This window comes from Carcharodon carcharias, chromosome 3 (genome assembly GCF_017639515.1).
Source record: "Carcharodon carcharias isolate sCarCar2 chromosome 3, sCarCar2.pri, whole genome shotgun sequence".
Lineage (NCBI taxonomy): Eukaryota > Metazoa > Chordata > Chondrichthyes > Lamniformes > Lamnidae > Carcharodon > Carcharodon carcharias.
This window is the reverse complement of record NC_054469.1, coordinates 105,637,877-105,656,992: the sequence shown is the minus strand read 5'-3', so window position 1 is coordinate 105,656,992 and position 19,116 is coordinate 105,637,877. Positions and strand designations below refer to the sequence as shown.

Sequence of the window (19,116 nt, the reverse complement as noted above, 5' to 3'; positions counted from 1 at the left end):
TCCTAACAGCACTGTGGGTGTACCTACACCACATGGACTGCAGCGGTTCAAGAAGGCAGCTCAGCACCACCTTCTCAAGGGCAACTTGGGAAGCCAGCAAAGCCCACATTCCATGAATGAATAAAAAAAAGTTTCATCTTTGCACTGAGGATACCTTCCTACATATTGTGTGGCATTATCACTTGTGCTCAATAAGATAGATTCAAAGCAAACCTAGCCGCTCAAAACTGGGCCTCCATGAGGCGCTGTAGGCCATCAGCAGCAGAAATGTATTCCATCACAACCTATAAACTTATGACTTGGCATTTCTTTCACTCTTCCATTACCATAAATCCAGGTGACCAATCCTAGTTCAATTGCCAATGTCAATAAACATATCAGGAGCAGCACTCAGCATACCCAAAGGTGAGATGCCAACCTGGTGAAGCTACAACACAGAACTACATGCATTTTAAACAGTGGACGCAGCATGCCATCTATTATGATATTGCTTTAGTGGAATATGTAAATAGTGAGCGTGCATTATGACTGCCGGAAGTGATGTCATACACCATGTAACACAGGGTAGGAGTTGTGATGATTGCCTAGTGAGATGTGCCTGTAGAGCTTTCCTGTAACTGGTCTATAGTATTGAACGCCTTCAATAAAAGGAACCCAAAGCATTTGCTACCATTCATCAATGTGTAATTAGTAAGTTTGTGTGAAGAACCCAGTAACACAACCAATGTATCAGGTCAAAGCTCTGCAGTTCTGCCACATCCACTCATGAATCGTGGTGGACAATTAAATAATTAATTAGAGGAGCAGAATCTATAAATATCCCCAACTTCAATGATGGTGAAGTCCAGCACATGTTAACAGCATTGGCATCTACTAAGTACGTCCTGACCACAAAAACAGGACAAAACCAATCTGGCCAATTGGTGCCCCAGCAGTCTACTCTCAATCATCAAAGTGATGAAAGGTGTTGTCAACAGTACTATCAAGCAGCACTTATTCAACAACCTGCTAACTTATACAAAGAACAAAGAAAAGTACAGCACAGGAACAGGTCCTTCGGCCCTCCAAGCCTGTGCTGATCATATTGCCTGTCAACTAAAACATTTTGCACTTCCGGGGTCCGTATCCCTCTATTCCCATCCTATTCATGTATTTGTCAAGCTGCCTCTTAAACACCGCTATCGTACCTGCTTCCACCACCTCCTCTGGCAGCAAATTCCAGACACTCACTCCCATCTGCGTAAAAAACTTGCCCTGAACATCTCCTCTATAGTTTTCTCCTCTCACCTTAAATCTATGTCACCTAGTAATTGACTCTTCCATCCTGGGAAAAAGCTTCTATCTACTCTGTCCATGCCACTCATAATTTTGTAAACTTCTATCAAGTGGCTCCTCAATCTCCGTCGCTCTAGTGAGAGCAATCTGAGTCTCTCCAACCTCTCCTCATAGCTAATAACCTCCAGACCAGGCAACATCCTAGTAAACCTCCTCTGCACCCTCTCCAATGCCTCCATATCCTTCTGGTAATGTGGCGACCAGAATTGCACACAATATTCCAAGTGTTGCCTATCCAAGGTTCTATACAGCTGTAGCATGACATCCCAGCTTTTATACTCAATACCCCTGCCAATGAAGGCAAGCATGCCATATGCCTTCCTGACTACCTTATCCACCTGCGTTGCCACTTTCAGTGACCTGTGAACCTGTACACCCAGATCCCTCTGTCCATCGATGCACTTAAGGGTTCTGCCATTTACTGTATAATTCCTGCCTGTATTGGACCTTCCGAAATGCATTACCGCGCATTTGTCCAGATTAAACACCATCTGCCATTTCTCCGCCCAAGTCTCCAACCGATCTATATCCCGTTACATCCTTTGACAATCCTCTTCACTATCTGCAACTCCTCCAACCTTGGTGTCATTTGCAAACTTACTAATTAGCCCAGTTACATTATCCTCCAAATCATTTATTTATACTACAAACAGCAAAGGTCCCAGCACGAGAAGCCATGCAGCATTCTCCAGGATGTGTAAAGGGGCCTTCAGTCTAAGCCAAGAGAGGGGTTCTTAGAATACCCCAAGCTAACCCATGCGTCTCTCTCTTTCATCCAGCAGGTGTAGTGCATCAGGAGCATGGAGCCTGGCCAACTAACTGTATGCCTGGTGGTGTACAGGGAACAGAGACAATGGAGAAGAGGGCGACAAAGGTGCCTGGCTACACAGAGGGAGGGACAGCACCCTCAGGAAGAAGGGGTGGCTGGGACTCCTGAACATGCAGTTTAAGAGCCACAGTGAGTCGTCACTGGTCAGCACCTAGCTAGACCCAGGGTCTACAGACGTCGCCTTTCATTCTTGCAGATGACCAACAACCAGTGTTGAAGAAGACTCTGCATGTCTAGGGAACTGGTCAGTCACATCTGCCAGCTACTGCAGGATTTGGCACCACAGGTACATGGGAGGACATCCACTGCCAGTGGCCAATTTTTTTACACCAATGGCTCCTTTCAGGGCTCCGCAGGTAACCTCTGTGGGATATTCCAAGCCTCCACCCACAAAAGATCCCTGACGTCTTCCAGGGTCCACAGAGGCTGCAGAGATGGCTCCTCGGGGACAAGGACTACCCGCAGAGGAAATGGCTGATGACACCCGTCTGGCGGCCTCAGACTGCAGCAGAGGCTTATGCTGCAATTCGCAACTTGGTGGAGGAAACCATCGGGTTGCTGAAAATGAGGTTCTGGTGCCTGGACCAGTCTGGTGGAGCCCTGCAATATAGTCCACTAAGGGTGTCATGCATCGTCAACACCTGCTACACCCTTTACAACCTGGCACTGCAACAGGGAGAGGAGCTGGCTGAGGAGGAGATGCGGGAGTTGGAGGTCTCCTCTGATGCGGAGGACATCGATGGTAATGAGGGTGAGGTGGTCCTCGAAGGTGATGAGGCCCTCACACTGACCAGATGAGGCAGGCGTTGGGGAGTCCCTCATAGCTGCTAGATTTATGGAGGATGATGACAATGACATGTAGTGGGCAGATACCATAGATCCTCACATTGCATCTATGTACATTTAACTCCAGTCTGGCTTATGGCAGTGCACATACCCTCAGTGAGAACGCTCCTGTCATGGAGATGCATTGGAGGCCCTAATAATCTCGGTCTCAGGAGGATGATGACATGCAGTGAGGACACTCTATAGATCTTACATAGTCTCTGAGGTCTGACTCCTTTTGACCGAGGGCTGCTCATTTGCACACTGTCATCAGGGTCATATCATGGAGATGCAGCCATCAAACTTTAAATGTACCTAATCCTTTGTCAACCTTCAGCATCTGCCCCCTTCACGAACACAGCGTCTAAATACTTCTTAAATGTTATGAGGGTTTCTGCCTCTACCACCCTTTCAGGCAGAGTTCCAGATTCCCAACACCCTCTGGTTGAAAAAATTCTTCCTCACATTCCCTCTAAGCCTCCTGCCCCTTACCTTAGATCTATGCCCTCTGCCAAAGGGAAAAGTTCCTTCCTGTCTACCTTATCTATGCCCCTCAATTTTATACACCTCAATCATGTCCTCCCTCAATCTCCTCTGCTCCAGGGAAAATAACCCCAGTCTATCGAATCTCTCCTCATAACTAAAACTCCCCAGCCCAGGCAACATCCTGGTAAATCTCCTTTGCACTCTCTCTAGTGCAATCATATCCTTCCTATAATGCAGATTCCAGAACTGCACACAATACTCTATAGCTGTGGCCTAACAAGTGTTTTATACAGTTCCAGCATAACCTCCCAGCTCTTATATTCTATGCATCGGTTAATAAAGGCACGTATCCCATATGCCTTTTTAACCACCTTATCTACATGTCCCGCTACCTTAAGGGACTGGTGGACATGCACACCAAGGTCCCTCTGATCCTCGGTACTTCCCAGAGTTCTACCATTCATCGTGTATTCCCGTACCTTGTTTGTCCTGCCCAAGTGCATCACCTCACACTTATCTGGATTAAATTCCATTTGCCACTGATCAGCCTATCTGACCAGCCTGTCTATATCCTGCTGTAATCTAAGGCTATCCTCCTCACTATTTACCACCCCACCAATTTTTGTGCCATCCGCGAACTTACTGATTAACCCTCCTACATTCAGTTCTAATGAAAGATCATTGACCTGAAAAGCTAACCTCATAATCCTTCTTCCATAAACTCTGCCTAACCCGCCAAGAGTTTCCAGTCTTTTTTGTTAGAATTAGGAGATGGGACAAACAGCTTATCGAGAGGAACAGGGCCAGGGAGAAGGGAGTGAAATGAGAAAATAAAACAGGTCTGTAATTAGATAGGTTACCAGGGAATTATTAAATGATGTGATAAAAGGGTCTGAAGAAAAACAGTATTGAAGTATTGAAATTTTATAAATTTAAGATGTGCCTTAGACAATGCACTACACAACCTCTACATGTAACTGTATGCATTTACTGCTGAGTATTTGGTTATACAACAAAATCCAAGGACCATAACAATTCAGACCCATCAATACCTGTACCGGATAACATGATTTCACACACACAGTTTCTTCCACCTCTCAAAAGGCAAAAGAGATGAGGCCAATAGTAAACCAATAAATTTATCATTTATTGGCTTATTTTACACAAGTGTGACATAACTGAACAGCATGATTTACCTATTTCCCTTTGCTCCTTGTCAGATGTAAAGAAAAAAAGTACACAAACATTTCCCTCAATATGAGTAAATCTTCACTTTACAAATTAGTTGCCACTGAACTGACACTAGCTTATGAAAGAAATTTCTCTGTCACATTTCCATATTCAAAACCTGCTGTGGCCTGACATCCCCCCAGCATCTAACCTCTCAAGCCCTTTAACATTGCTGAAAAAAAAAAGAGACATCTCCGTCTTCCACTCATCAGGTCACTTCGCAAAAATATCAATAAAAGGGGAAAACCACAAATTTTGATCAACAGGTGAAGCTAGCTATTTCACGCTGCTAGTTTGCAATAGCAACACGAGGGGGATTAGCCACCAACAGGATGCTGCCATTAAGTTAAAAAGATGTGTGGCCTATTACACAAATGACTAATGTGGTGTATGAATTTCAGTGCCAGTGTGATGCTAGGTATGTAGGCCAAATGTCCCAAAAACTGGCAGATCGTATCAAACTGTTCGCAGTGGGCTAGGTGCTGTAGGATCGAAATCCCCTCCAACTGGGAAATTTATGGAACATAATTTCAAACCCACAGACATATTTTGACCTCATGATTGGAACTATAAATTTCAAAAAGATAAGCTGCAGTCAGCTGTACAGGGCTGGGCAGCAAGGGGTTAATTTGGACATTTGGTGAAAACAGAGTGACTCATCAAAAGGATAAAGGCAAAATACTGCAGATGTTGCTGGAAAAACTCAGCAGGTCTGACAACATCTGTGGAGAGAAAGACAGAGATAATGTTTCAAGTTTCCACAGATGCTGTCAGACCTGTTGAGTTTTTCTAGCAATTTTTTTTGATTCATCAAAAGGTTTTGGACATTGACTAGCCCAATCAAAAAGTCTGATTACCCAATACAAATTGCACAAAGGGCATATCATTAATACAATACATTCAAGGAATTATTCAATCACCACAGACAATAGTATTGGAATAGGGTCATTCAAACCCTCATTAACTTTGGTGCCAGCTGCTGTTACTGTGTCACCTCAAACAGGAGAATTGCTCATACTGATCATATTCATCTAAATACATCTTCCATGGAAAACCCTATATTGTTTCAACCAGCAGGAGCTGATGACATTTGTCTGGACTTTGCGTGGAATCAACTGAATGGATATTGGAATAACAGAAAATATGTTTTGACATGCCTGAGGTAAATTATCACAAAAGCAGAGCAGATCTGAGCATCTGGGCTACAGTTGAAAGAAAGGTCATTTTGGTCACCTTGACTCCTATAGTCAATACTGGGCAGACCAGCCGTGTTGGAGACCGTAAGTGTTTTCAGCCATACCGTGGTGATACTGGCCTGAAGGCTTTGGGCTGCAGTCAGAAGCAGGGTCAAGTTTGGTCACCTTGACTCAGGTCTACAGTCAACACCAGAAAGACCAGCCACATTGGGGATTGCCAAGTTTCAAACAAATCATAGTGATATTGGCCTGAGGGTCATGTGAAGGTATGGGTGAAAACTTGGAGTATTTTGCTGGTACCTTGTAGCTTGTTTCAGCCATAGCTTGGTGATATTGGTCTGAAGGTTTTTTCTCAAGCTTTCAGGACAGGATGTGGTGTTTTGCCTGTTTTTGTAAGTTTTAACCAAGTCGTGGTGATTGTGTCGGGTACTGGGAATAGGTTATTTTAAAGTTGGGATTTTAAACTGTGGAGTTGTGGGTGATTCAGTAAAACAATTGTGAATTATCAGAAGAAACCTACCTCACTGGTCATTCAGTTCAAGCCATACACTTGTGAATCTGGTGTCACGAACTTGAGTGTGGGGAGGGCCTCTGAGGGAAAAGGGGAACCCCCACAGTACAGACCGTACCCAAACAGCTTGTGCTTGCAAAACTCAAAACACAGTGTCCAACATTAGATGTGATTCTGCAATTGGACATTTACTAAATAATCCTCAGTGTGCTAAGAATTACACTAACAAATAATTTAAGATTGTAGGTCGGGCTCGCAACATGGTGCATTTGCATGTACTGAAAGCTACATATATTAATATACAGATCCCTGGTCTTTGCTGACAGAAAGAACATGTGCACAGGTCTGATTTAAATTTCAAACTATGCTCATCAGTTAACCATAAGTCACCATCACTGATGCATTCTCCATGGCAAAGCCTCTACCAATCAGAATACATTTGCCAACCAATCAGCACTCTCTTCACATACAGTATAAATTGTTGTTTTCTTCCTATACTGGTATTCTTGCAAAGTGTCCTGATGAGTGCAAGACAAAAAGGCTTGACATGCCTCAATACTCTATGTTAGCCAGTTCCACATTCTCACCACTCTCTGGTAAAGAATTTTCTCCTAAATTCTTTATTAGGTTTATTAGTGACTATCTAGTGTTTATGGGCACTGGTTTTGAACACCCCCACATCCTCTCCATGTCTACCCTAAATGGTCTCCTCAGTCTTTTTTCTAGAAAAAACCACCAGCATATTCCGCCTATTAGTAATAGTCCATAGCTCTGGTCCCATCGCATATCAATTAACCCTTTCTCCAGTGTTTCTGTATCCTATTTATAATATTGGTGTATATCCAATATTTGTCAAAGTATTAATGAAGAAATAAGCAAGGTTGTTTAATATTTCTATTGAAAAAAATAGCAAGCACCTAAGTTTATGTGCCATACGTTCCCATATCTCTCGCCCCTTTAATTACCTATCTGATCTATTATTAAATATTATCACCTCTGCTTCAATCAACAACTCTGGTAGTGCAATCTATAGCCTCACAACCCTTAAGTGTAAGGACATCTGCACTGTGCCAGGTCCACTGCCTCACAGCCCAAACCTTCACACAGTACTTCACTGTGGTCCTAAATTTTTTTTATAGGTTCATCATTACATCCTGATAATCAAAGGTCCAAGCAAAAAAAACAGATCTCTCAATTTTTAAATATATAAATTGCAGTTCCCTGCAATAATTTTATTGCTGAAGAAAATGGCAGGACACAGTTGTGCATTTTGCAAAATTATTCCCATAAAAACTCTTAAAGACATACCTGAAAGTGTGGGGCGTTGTTTTTGCAATTTGCAAAAAATATATTTTATTTTAAAAAACTGTTTGTTCAATGTTCAAATCCGTTGGATGGAGAATTCTCAGAGAAAGACCATTGTCAAATCAGTTGGATGGAGAATTCTCAGAGAAAGACCATTGTCTCAAATCTGACCAACATCTGTACAGCACATGGTGTTTGTGACTGTACTCTCAAAATGTTATTGAAAAATCCATCAGACGTTCATTTTATAATAATTAGTGATAATCAATCCATTATTTCTCCCGCAGCTGCATTTAAACTTTAGTTAGCCCGCCAGCGAGCAAACAACTGGAGAATCAAAAACAAATATCTTCCATTTTCATTGCATTAATGCTAGGACATCTCTGGGCAACACAGCAACCTCTGTAAGAGGCTGTGCATTCTTTTTGCTGAGACTCGGGTTAAATGCTGGAGAGTAGCAATGCTATGACTATTTATAAAACGGGTTGATTAGAAAGTTGTGTTCATTAAAAAAAGATATGCACCAAAACTTGACAAAATACAAATTCTCACATTTAAATTCACATCCAAAGTAGTAAACTCTGCAAACATTTGCAGTCACAACCCAGTTCTTCTCAAGACCAGGTATAGTTCTAATGCCAACATGTCTGCTTGGCAATAGCAACTGAAACATTTTACAATCTTTCACCTTAATTATAAGTCCTTAAAACTGCTGCACAAAGATATGTCAATACAAGAACAGTGAATAGATTTAAACAAAAAAACAAGTTACCTCAACAAGGTTAAAAAAAATCAAATATTACAAATTATGGAAGCCCAAGAGATAATTATTTTTTTAGAAGTCAATAAAGCCCTTTAGCACAGTGATTTGCTGCCTGGATCAATCAATATCTATCAAAAGCAATTATTTAAAACTGTTTAGTACATTCTCCAGTACATTAAGGATACAGTTAGTTTTATATCAAAGGTAAGTACAAGAGAGGAAGGCCATTCAGCTCATCCTTCCACAGGCTACTATATTGCTATGGTTTGGTAAGCAAGTCTTTTCATACACATATGCAGCATTTATAAATTCTATAAACATTTTTGGCTATTTAGTTCATTTTATAAGTTGTTGGGGAAGAAAATAGAACATATTTTCTACACAATATGAGATTAGCAATAACTCCCATAAGATAACGACATTTTGCAATTAGAGTGCAAAAATAGAACTCCTTCAAATTTTGTATCAAAATAAAAAGCATCTACTGTATTCAAATGAATCATTGCACATTTTCACTTGTGACATATGATGTTACAGTGACATATGGAGGAGTGAACCAATGTACATTAATCTAAAAGGAGAGAACGTGAAATCATTTTTTATCACAATCTACCCTGCCTGGTGTGGTTACAAACCAAAATTATAGGTAGAGTCTTCCAAAACATTTTTTAAAATTAATTCTCATCAATTTGAAGCACATTTATCATCCCACACACAGGCATAGAATCGTTTAAAAATGTAAAGCTTGAGCTTTTCCAGACCCTAATCTCAAACCGACTGCTGGTGATTTTGCCACAAGTGCTCACATATATAGTTAATTCTAAACCAAAGACTAATTGGGGCTGTGGGATTTAGCAATATGCTTGAGTCACATCGTAATGATTCTTCTCATGTCCCCATTTCACACCTCATTTAGGTTAGGACCTATGTTTTAAGAGTAAAAAAGGGTTCCACCTTGCAGTTGTGTCAGTTGGTCTCAGTGGTAGCACTTTCGTCTTTGAGTCAGAAAGTCGTGGTTTCAGTCCAGGAACTTGAGCACATGATCTAGACTGACAGTTCAGTACAGTGCTGAGCGAGTGCTGCATGTTTGAGGTGCTGCCCTTCAAATAAGATATTAAACCCAGCCCCATCTACCTATTCAAGTGAATGTCAAAGATCCCAAGGCACTAACTGAAGAAGAGCAAAGGAGTCTTTTCAGAGTTTGGGTCAATCTTCAACCCTCAATTAACACTGCCAAAATAGATTAAAAAGTAATTTACCTTATTGTCTGAAAAACAACAGCAACTGCACTTCAAAAATCATTCCTCGGCTGTAAAGCACTGCACAAAACATATTTTTTTCCTCATTGGGCCTACAAAACCAGGTTGTGTTTAGAGAGCTCTGTCCGACTCTATAGATTTGGTGCAAGACCTCAGTTTACTCTTAGTGTTCTCCATGCATGGTGCAAAAATTCAAACCTCCTCACACAGTTCAACACTAGAATCGGTGCAAAAATTGGTCTCAGTTTCAGCTGTAAATTTCAGATATTCTCTCTCCTCCCACCCCTTTTAAACCCTACAGGTATTTCCTTGATATTTCTACTGCTGAAAGTCAAGTGTTAAAATAAATACTACAAGAACAACTTCTAAGACATGTCTTTAGTTTCAAACTGATTGTGGACACCGAGCTTCAATTTCACAACAGGCTGGAAAGCGGCAAGATTATGGAATTTGAAAGATCAGTATCAAAAGATATAATATTCCCTAAAGTGCACTAAATCAAGCTGATACGCTCAAAACTGCAATGTTTCACTGAAAAATATCTACATTTCCTACCCCTTCCTTGTCTCAACCTTGGCAAAAAAGAAGTTGTCTGTTCTTCTTCTAAATGAGTCAGGAATTGCAATTTTGTCTCCCTTTACATAGCTGTAACATCACAGATCACGGACTTCAAAAAGACAAAAAAGGACTTGTACAAAGTTCACTTTTAGTTTCCAAACACAAAATTGTTTTAAAGCCTTTAACAAATCATGTTGAAACCAGTAGATTATTCACTATGTATATTCAAATAAACACACAGTCAGGTTACCTACCAATTGCATAAGTAAACGATGCACTTAAATTATTCTTTGGAAATTTGGGTGGTTTTTTTGTAAGTTCAAGGCATTGTTAAAAATAAATTGCTCTCAGTGATAAAATCAGTACAAAGATGCTACTATATTAAGCAAATCTTAAAATCTCATCCTGAAGTATTCTAAGGGAGAATATTCAAAGATTTGATATGATCATATAGTTCATAGTAAAATTCAGTAGTATTTTTGGTAACAGTAGCTTTTTGAAGTTGTTAATGAATTTGAATATGTACAAATCATTTTCTTTCTTGGAAGAACCATTTCTGGTGGTCGATATCTGTACATGGCCGTAGTAATGGTCCTGGACGACCATTACTGAATGCATTGGGTACAGCCTGCAGACATCTCTGCGTTTGGACATGGTAGATTGAGCCATCCTTCAAAGACAAAAAAATGTTCAAAACAAAAATAATCACAATTAGAGACTAATTAAAATAAGATTTCCAACTGAATGCAGTCCTGTAATCTTGCTTAACCTTCACATCTGCAATTGTCATAATCTTACCACAGAAATTAAAGTCTATGATTATATATATTTCTCAAGTTTTCATTGTTATTGAAAAAGGAATAATTTGCTGCTTAAAGCAAAATAGCGGTAGTCTCGCTCTTGGGAGATTTTTTATATGTGGCACTTGTTTGAAGCTTTGGCACCCACTACTGACAGGCAGTTACTCTGTCATTCTTAACTCAAATTACCACAGCTAGCTGTCATCTAGCAAAAATATGGAGCTCTTGAAAATTAGAAAATGTATACATGATCATCACCTTTGGAAGCGCATCATGGATAATGAGAGTAGTTTAAAATTTATATTTTTAAAAAAGCACAAAATCTTTTAGAATGGGTCTTACCTCCTTAAAAATGAATTTCTGGCTTTCAGGCACAGGCCAATTATTCTCTCGGCAAAGGTACACTGTCAGATAGTCATTTGCAGCATCTGCTGCAGCACATGCCTCAGGTTGGCGAGTATTATAACGGATTTCATTGTGTGACGAGAATTCAAAAAACTAGAAATACAAAAGCGTTTGTTGTTTAAAGAACACCAATGGAGTGAGAGTTTTATTTGTGATAAGTCGGAGGTCATTGCAATGGCTGCCCAACCCTCTACACATTGGAAGCACGATTCTGGAATCTAAACTTTGGTCAAGGATTCTTAAATTAATTGTTTTCTGTTGGGTCCCTATGGCATGAAAACAAATCCAAAACTTTATTCTTTTGCCATTTTTAAAACATGGACTTTCTGCTGAACCAAAAAAATGGCTGCTACAAGTCACATGACCACAGTACTGGCCTTTTGTCCTGGGATTACAACACTAGGAATTACAAGAACAAAAGAATTGTGGAATCTCATCTCTAATGGTACAGGCCCCTTGTAATCAATGAAACCAGAGGAAGTCTAGAGAAACTGGCTCCCCAATCTGAACTCACAAAAGTGAGGGAGATTGAAACTCCTTTTTGGGAAATGATTGCGAAAAACCACCTCGTCTCTCTCCTAAGAAGGAATAATGGAATGCTGCCCAGAAGCACAGAAACTGATTGTTAAGCTGCAATTAACCATTAATACGTCATGACCCAAGCTCTGGCCTTTTGGACAGTTTTAACATTACATCTTTGGCCTCACAGGTAGTCTGCTGTTTAATATCAAACTGGTGAACCACCAAAAGAGAGAGTTCCAGGCAAAACAACAGCCTGCTCCTCAAAACCCATCTCTGCTGGATGATCTCCTATCATTGCCGGCAGAACTGACCCAGTCTCTGTGTACCTACTTTATTCGCAATATCAGCACCAACTGTAAAGTGAACTTTACCACTCCAATTGTCAACCAGCTGAATTAGAGCTCTTACGTGAAAGAACTCCTCATTGGACTTTGACGTTGGAAATCACGTGCACTAATATCCATTTGTGGTTCTTGTACTGTTGCAATCCATAGTTGTAAAACTCTTTTTTCTATCCAACCCGCAACCTCCCTCCCCTTTGCTATATGTGTGTAGTAAAGTGGGAAGTAGCGAACACTCTTCCCTCAGGTTTTGAAATAAACTAACCTTCTGAGTTAATCATAATGCGAGTTTTCTGTAGGTTATTAGTAAACTGGATCACACAGAGGGTTTGGGAAAACACAGCACCATATACTTTAAAAATAATTCAAGATACCTCATAATTACCGACAGTTCGAGAGAGGAAATAAGTAGTTTGCCTGTCTCTCTCCTGCCCGTCACACTTCTTAAATTGATGCATTGTAGTTAAGGAGGAGTCCGAAATATTGAATATGTTAAACATAGGGAGAGAGGAGGTAATAAGGGGATCAGCATCCTTGAAAGTGGATAAATCACCAGGGCCGGATGAAATGTACCCTTGGCTGTTAAAAGGTACCAGGGAGGTAATAGCAGCTGCTCTGACCATCATTTGCTATTTCTCACTGGATGCAGGTATGGTGGCAGAGGATTGAAGGACTGCTTAGGTTGTACCTTTGTTTAAAAACGGAGTGAGGGATAGACCGATTAAGTATAGGCCAGTCAGTGGGCAAATTATTGGAATTAATTCTGAGAGACATGATAAACTGGCACTTAGAAAGGCATGGGGTAATTAAGAACAGTTAGCATGGATTTAAGGGAAGAAAGTGTCTGGTTAACTTGAGTTTTTTGAGGAAGTAACAAGGTGGATTCATTAGGCTTGTGCAGTCGATGTGATCTATATGAATTTTAGCAAGACTTTGGACAAGGTCCTACATGGCAGACTGGTTAAAAAAATGCCCATGGGATCCAGGGGAATGCAGCAAGCTGGATACAAGATTGATTCATTGTCAGGAAACAAAGGATAATGGTTGACAGATGTTTTTTGCGATTACAAGGTTTTATCCAGTGGGGTTCTGCAGTGCTTAGTACTGGGTCCCCTACTTTTTGAGGTATATATTGATGATTTGGACTTAAATGTAGGGAGAACAAGATGTTTGCAACCGACACAAAAATTGGCCGCATAGTTGGGCAGGGAAGCAGGAAGATATCCATGGACAGTGGCAAATGGAATTCAACCCGGAGAAGAAGTGTGAGGTGATGCATTTGGAGAGGTCAAACAAGGCAAAGGAATACACAATAAATGGGAGGAAATTGAGATGTGTAGAGGAAGAGGGAGACCTTGGAGTGAAGGTCTACAGATCCCTGGAGGTAGCAGGGCAAGTCAAGAAGGTAGTTAAGGCAGCAAGTAGAATTCTTTCCTTTATTAGCTGAGGCATAGAATACACAAGCATGGAGGTTATGATGGAGCTTTATAAAACATAAGTTAGGCCACAACTTGAGTACTGCATGCAGTTCTGGTTCTCATTACAGAGATTACAGAGAGGTGTAATTGCATTAGAAATGGTACAGAGGAGATTTACAAGGATGTTGCCAGGACTGGAAAATTGCAGCTATGAGGAAAGATTGGGTAGGCTGGGGTTGTTTTCCCTGGAACAGAGGAGGCTGAGGGGAGATTTGGTTGAAGTGTACAAGGTTGTGAGGTGTCTGGATAGAGTGGATGGAAAGGACCTATTTCCCTTACCAGGAGAGGTCAGTGACTAAGGGGCATGGATTTAGTGTGCTAGATAAAAGGATTACAGAGGAGATTGGGAAATATTTTTTTCACCCAGAGGATGGTAGGGATTTCAAACTCTCGACCTGAAAGGGCAGGAGAAGCAGAAACTCTCAACTCATTTAAAAAGATGTCCAGATATGCACCTGAAGTCCTGTAACTTCCAGGGCTATGGACCAAGTGTTGGAAAATGGAATTAGGCTGGGTGGCTTATTTTTGGCTGGCACAGACACAGAGACAGAGTGGCCTCCTTCTGTGCTGTAATTTTTTTCTACATATTTCAAATTATTGAACCGGGGAATGTGCAGGGATGCAGGAAGAGTCCGGCAGTATGTGAATTGCTCTTTAGAAGAGCCAGCATGGACACGATGGGCCAAATGGCTGCCTTCTGTGCTGTAGCTATTTCATGACTTTATGATTCCATAGTGAAATGAAGGACATCGGAAAAGAAAGTAAATGGTAGCTATCATTTTTGTTGAATTCACTTGCAGGATTATAACAAAAATATTCAAAAGAATGCTGCATGAATATAGAATTGGCTCAAAGTGAAACAAGCTGACGTGGTATTAAGCGGAATCCAATTGACAAGAATGTGGTTTAAATCCTATGAAAAGACCTGAAGATCAGGGCAAAGTGGTTTGTACAGACCGGTCTTGATGCATTGCAACGTAAAAACAATAATCGCATCTGCATCACTATGTATATAAGTTTCAAAATAGTAACAAAAAAATCCCTATACGAAGTTATAAATTTCATAAATACCTCAGGAAGCCTCATTAAAAGGGTAAATGAGCTGCACCTACACAAACTGTCTGATTTCAATGATGGGCAGGAGAATAATTTTAATTTAAGGCATTCATTCCTTCCTTCTCACCAAGTACTATAAGAAGATTACATAGATAGAGAATGCATTTTCCATCTCAGGGAAAACTATTTCACTTAACTGAGGCAAAAATAGCTCTAATGAGACTGGTCAGATCAGAATTCCCGGCTCATATTAGTCAATAAGGAATTAACATAACACTTTATATCCTTTTTCAGAGTGGTGAAAATGGACAAAATGTCAACAGTACAAGTGAACTTAAACATAGGTTACAGGGGGAAAACTTAGTTTTAAATAATACAAGTTAAAAAAGAAAGAAAATAATGAGAGTTAATATCAATAAATCTTCAACACTTGATGGTTTTCATCCAAATTATTTTTTTTAAATTGGTGTAGAAATTGCAGGATTGTTTATCAAAATTTTCCTAAATTCTCCAGATTCAGGAAATGCGCCTTTGTCACATGTCACGTTATTTAAGAATGCAGTAGATTGAGAAACCAGGTAATTATAGACCTACCAGTTTAGTATAAATTGTGAAGAAGTTGGTGGAATGTATCAGAGACTGAGTGATGAACATGTGGACAAACATAAGCTGATAAAAGAGAGACAGTGTGGATGTGCAGAGTCAGCATGGATGTGTGCAAAGTAGGTCATATCTGACTAATCTAGCTGAATTTTTAAAGATGTTGTCTATATGGCCGTCCAGAAGACATAAGGTTCTGCACAAGATATTAACAAAAATGACATGGGTTGAGAATTGATTGGAAGATAGGAAGCAAAATGTAGGGATAAACCGAATGCGTTCTGATTGTTGGGATGCGACAGGAACTGTTCCCCGAGGATCTGACAAGCAATACGGAGTAGATTTCATTCCCGAATCCAGAGATAGCCGATGTAAAATTATTCTTCAAACGCTGCGAAGTAAACATAGTAAGCTACCAAGCATACAAAATTATGCTGCCTGCACCATCAACAACTTCCACTTATCTATCACCCCTATCGTAAGTGGATCCCAATCCCTACCAATGCTCATCCCTCTATTAAGTCCCCTCTTGGCCTACCTCCCCTCATCTCCCTTCTAAGGGAGGACAAAGAAAATGCTACAAAGACACTCTGAAGCTCTTGAAGTACAGCGGCATTGACCTTAAATGACTGGGAGGAGCTTGCTACTAATCGCTGAGAATGGCAACAACTTACCCATCAAGCTGCAGGCTCGAGACCCTGCTCCTTAATGGTGAAACTGAGCAGCAGTAGAGGAAATAAAAGGAAACATATCCTGCACTTCGGATCCCATCACACCGTGGGAAGTCTTGCTTCACATGCCCAAAGATCTGCAAGTCAAGAATCAGCCTACTTGGTCACATAAAGACCCATGGCAGAAACAAGCAACCCTGAGTAGATGTCATCCTTGAACTGAGGGACAGTCAACCTGGCAATATTATTTAAAACAAAAACAGAATTACCTGGAAAAACTCAGCAGGTCTGGCAGCATCGGCGGAGAAGAAAAGAGTTGACGTTTCGAGTCCTCATGACCCTTCGACAGAACTTGAGTTCGAGTCCAGGAAAGAGCTGAAATATAAGCTGGTTTAAGGTGTGTGTGTGGGGGGCGGAGAGATAGAGAGACAGAGAGGTGGAGGGGGTTGGTGTGGTTGTAGCGACAAACAAGCAGTGATAGAAGCAGATCATCAAAAGATGTCAACAACAATAGTACAATAGAACACATAGGTGTTAAAGTTAAAGTTGGTGATATTATCTAAACGAATGTGCTAATTAAGAATGGATGGTAGGGCACTCAAGGTATAGCTCTAGTGGGTTTTTTTTTATTTTATATAATGGAAATAGGTGGGAAAAGGAAAATCTTTATAATTTATTGGGAAAAAAAAGAAGGGGGAAACAGAAAGGGGGTGGGGATGGGGGAGGGGACTCACGACCTAAAGTTGTTGAATTCAATATTCAGTCCGGAAGGCTGTAAAGTCCCTAGTCGGAAGATGAGGTGTTGTTCCTCCAGTTTGCGTTGGGCTTCACTGGAACAATGCAGCAAGCCAAGGACAGACATGTGGGCAAGAGAGCAGGGTGGAGTGTTAAAATGGCAAGCGACAGGGAGGTTTGGGTCATTCTTGCGGACAGACCGCAGGTGTTCTGCAAAGCGGTCGCCCAGTTTACGTTTGGTCTCTCCAATGTAGAGGAGACCACATTGGGAGCAACGAATGCAGTAGACTAAGTTGGGGGAAATGCAAGTGAAATGCTGCTTCACTTGAAAGGAGTGTTTGGGTCCTTGGACGGTGAGGAGAGAGGAAGTGAAGGGGCAGGTGTTGCATCTTTTGCGTGGGCAAGGGGTTGTGCCATAGGAGGGGGTTGAGGAGTAGGGGGTGATGGAGGAGTGGACCAGGGTGTCCCGGAGGGAGCGATCCCTACGGAATGCCGATAAGGGGGGTGAAGGGAAGATGTGTTTGGTAGTGGCATCATGCTGGAGTTGGCGGAAATGGCGGAGGATGATCCTTTGAATGCGGAGGCTGGTGGGGTGATAAGTGAGGACAAGGGGGACCCTATCATGTTTCTGGGAGGGAGGAGAAGGAGTGAGGGCGGATGCGCGGGAGATGGGCCGGACACGGTTGAGGGCCCTGTCAACGACCGTGGGTGGAAAACCTCGGTTAAGGAAGAAGGAGGACATGTCAGAGGAACTGTTTTTGAATGTAGCATCATCGGAACAGATGCGACGGAGGCGAAGGAACTGAGAGAATGGGATGGAGTCCTTACAGGAAGTGGGGTGTGAGGAGCTGTAGTCGAGATAGCTGTGGGTGTCGGTGGGTTTGTAATGGATATTGGTTATTGCGCCTCCGTCGCATCTGTTCCGATGATGCTACATTCAAAAACAGTTCCTCTGACATGTCCTCCTTCTTCCTTAACCGAGGTTTTCCACCCACGGTCGTTGACAGGGCCCTCAACCGTGTCCGGCCCATCTCCCGCGCATCCGCCCTCACTCCTTCTCCTCCCTCCCAGAAACATGATAGGGTCCCCCTTGTCCTCACTTATCACCCCACCAGCCTCCGCATTCAAAGGATCATCCTCCGCCATTTCCGCCAACTCCAGCATGATGCCACTACCAAACACATCTTCCCTTCACCCCCCTTATCGGCATTCCGTAGGGATCGCTCCCTCCGGGACACCCTGGTCCACTCCTCCATCACCCCCTACTCCTCAACCCCCTCCTATGGCACAACCCCTTGCCCACGCAAAAGATGCAACACCTGCCCCTTCACTTCCTCTCTCCTCACCGTCCAAGGACCCAAACACTCCTTTCAAGTGAAGCAGCATTTCACTTGCATTTCCCCCAACTTAGTCTACTGCATTCGTTGCTCCCAATGTGGTCTCCTCTACATTGGAGAGACCAAACGTAAACTGGGCGACCGCTTTGCAGAACACCTGCGGTCTGTCCGCAAGAATGACCCAAACCTCCCTGTCGCTTGCCATTTTAACACTCCACCCTGCTCTCTTGCCCACATGTCTGTCCTTGGCTTGCTGCATTGTTCCAGTGAAGCCCAACGCAAACTGGAGGAACAACACCTCATCTTCCGACTAGGGACTTTACAGCCTTCCGGACTGAATATTGAATTCAACAACTTTAGGTCGTGAGTCCCCTCCCCCATCCCCACCCCCTTTCTGTTTCCCCCTTCTTTTTTTTCCCAATAAATTATAAAGATTTTCCTTTTCCCACCTATTTCCATTATATAAAATAAAAAAAAACCCACTAGAGCTATACCTTGAGTGCCCTACCATCCATTCTTAATTAGCACATTCGTTTAGATAATATCACCAACTTTAACTTTAACACCTATGTGTTCTATTGTACTATTGTTGTTGACATCTTTTGATGATCTGCTTCTATCACTGCTTGTTTGTCGCTACAACCACACCAACCCCCTCCACCTCTCTGTCTCTCTATCTCTCCGCCCCCCACACACACACCTTAAACCAGCTTATATTTCAGCTCTTTCCTGGACTCGAACTCAAGTTCTGTCGAAGGGTCATGAGGACTCGAAACGTCAACTCTTTTCTTCTCCGCCGATGCTGCCAGACCTGCTGAGTTTTTCCAGGTAATTCTGTTTTTGTTTTGGATTTCCAGCATCCGCAGTTTTTTTG

At 41.9% G+C, this 19,116-nt stretch overlaps 1 protein-coding gene across 1 annotated transcript in view; it reads right to left on the bottom strand.

The window, feature by feature from the left end:
• Positions 1-7,607: 7,607 nt before the first annotated feature.
• Positions 7,608-19,116, bottom strand: part of galnt12 (UDP-N-acetyl-alpha-D-galactosamine:polypeptide N-acetylgalactosaminyltransferase 12) — a 70,256-nt gene continuing 58,747 nt past the window's right edge. Inside the window, exons 9-10 of the mRNA XM_041184582.1 lie at positions 11,440-11,595; positions 7,608-10,967 (exon numbers count right to left, since the gene is read on the bottom strand). Of these exons, the coding sequence (XP_041040516.1) occupies positions 10,827-10,967; positions 11,440-11,595 (297 nt within the window). The 3' untranslated portion in view covers positions 7,608-10,826. The remainder of the gene's footprint in view (positions 10,968-11,439; positions 11,596-19,116) is intronic.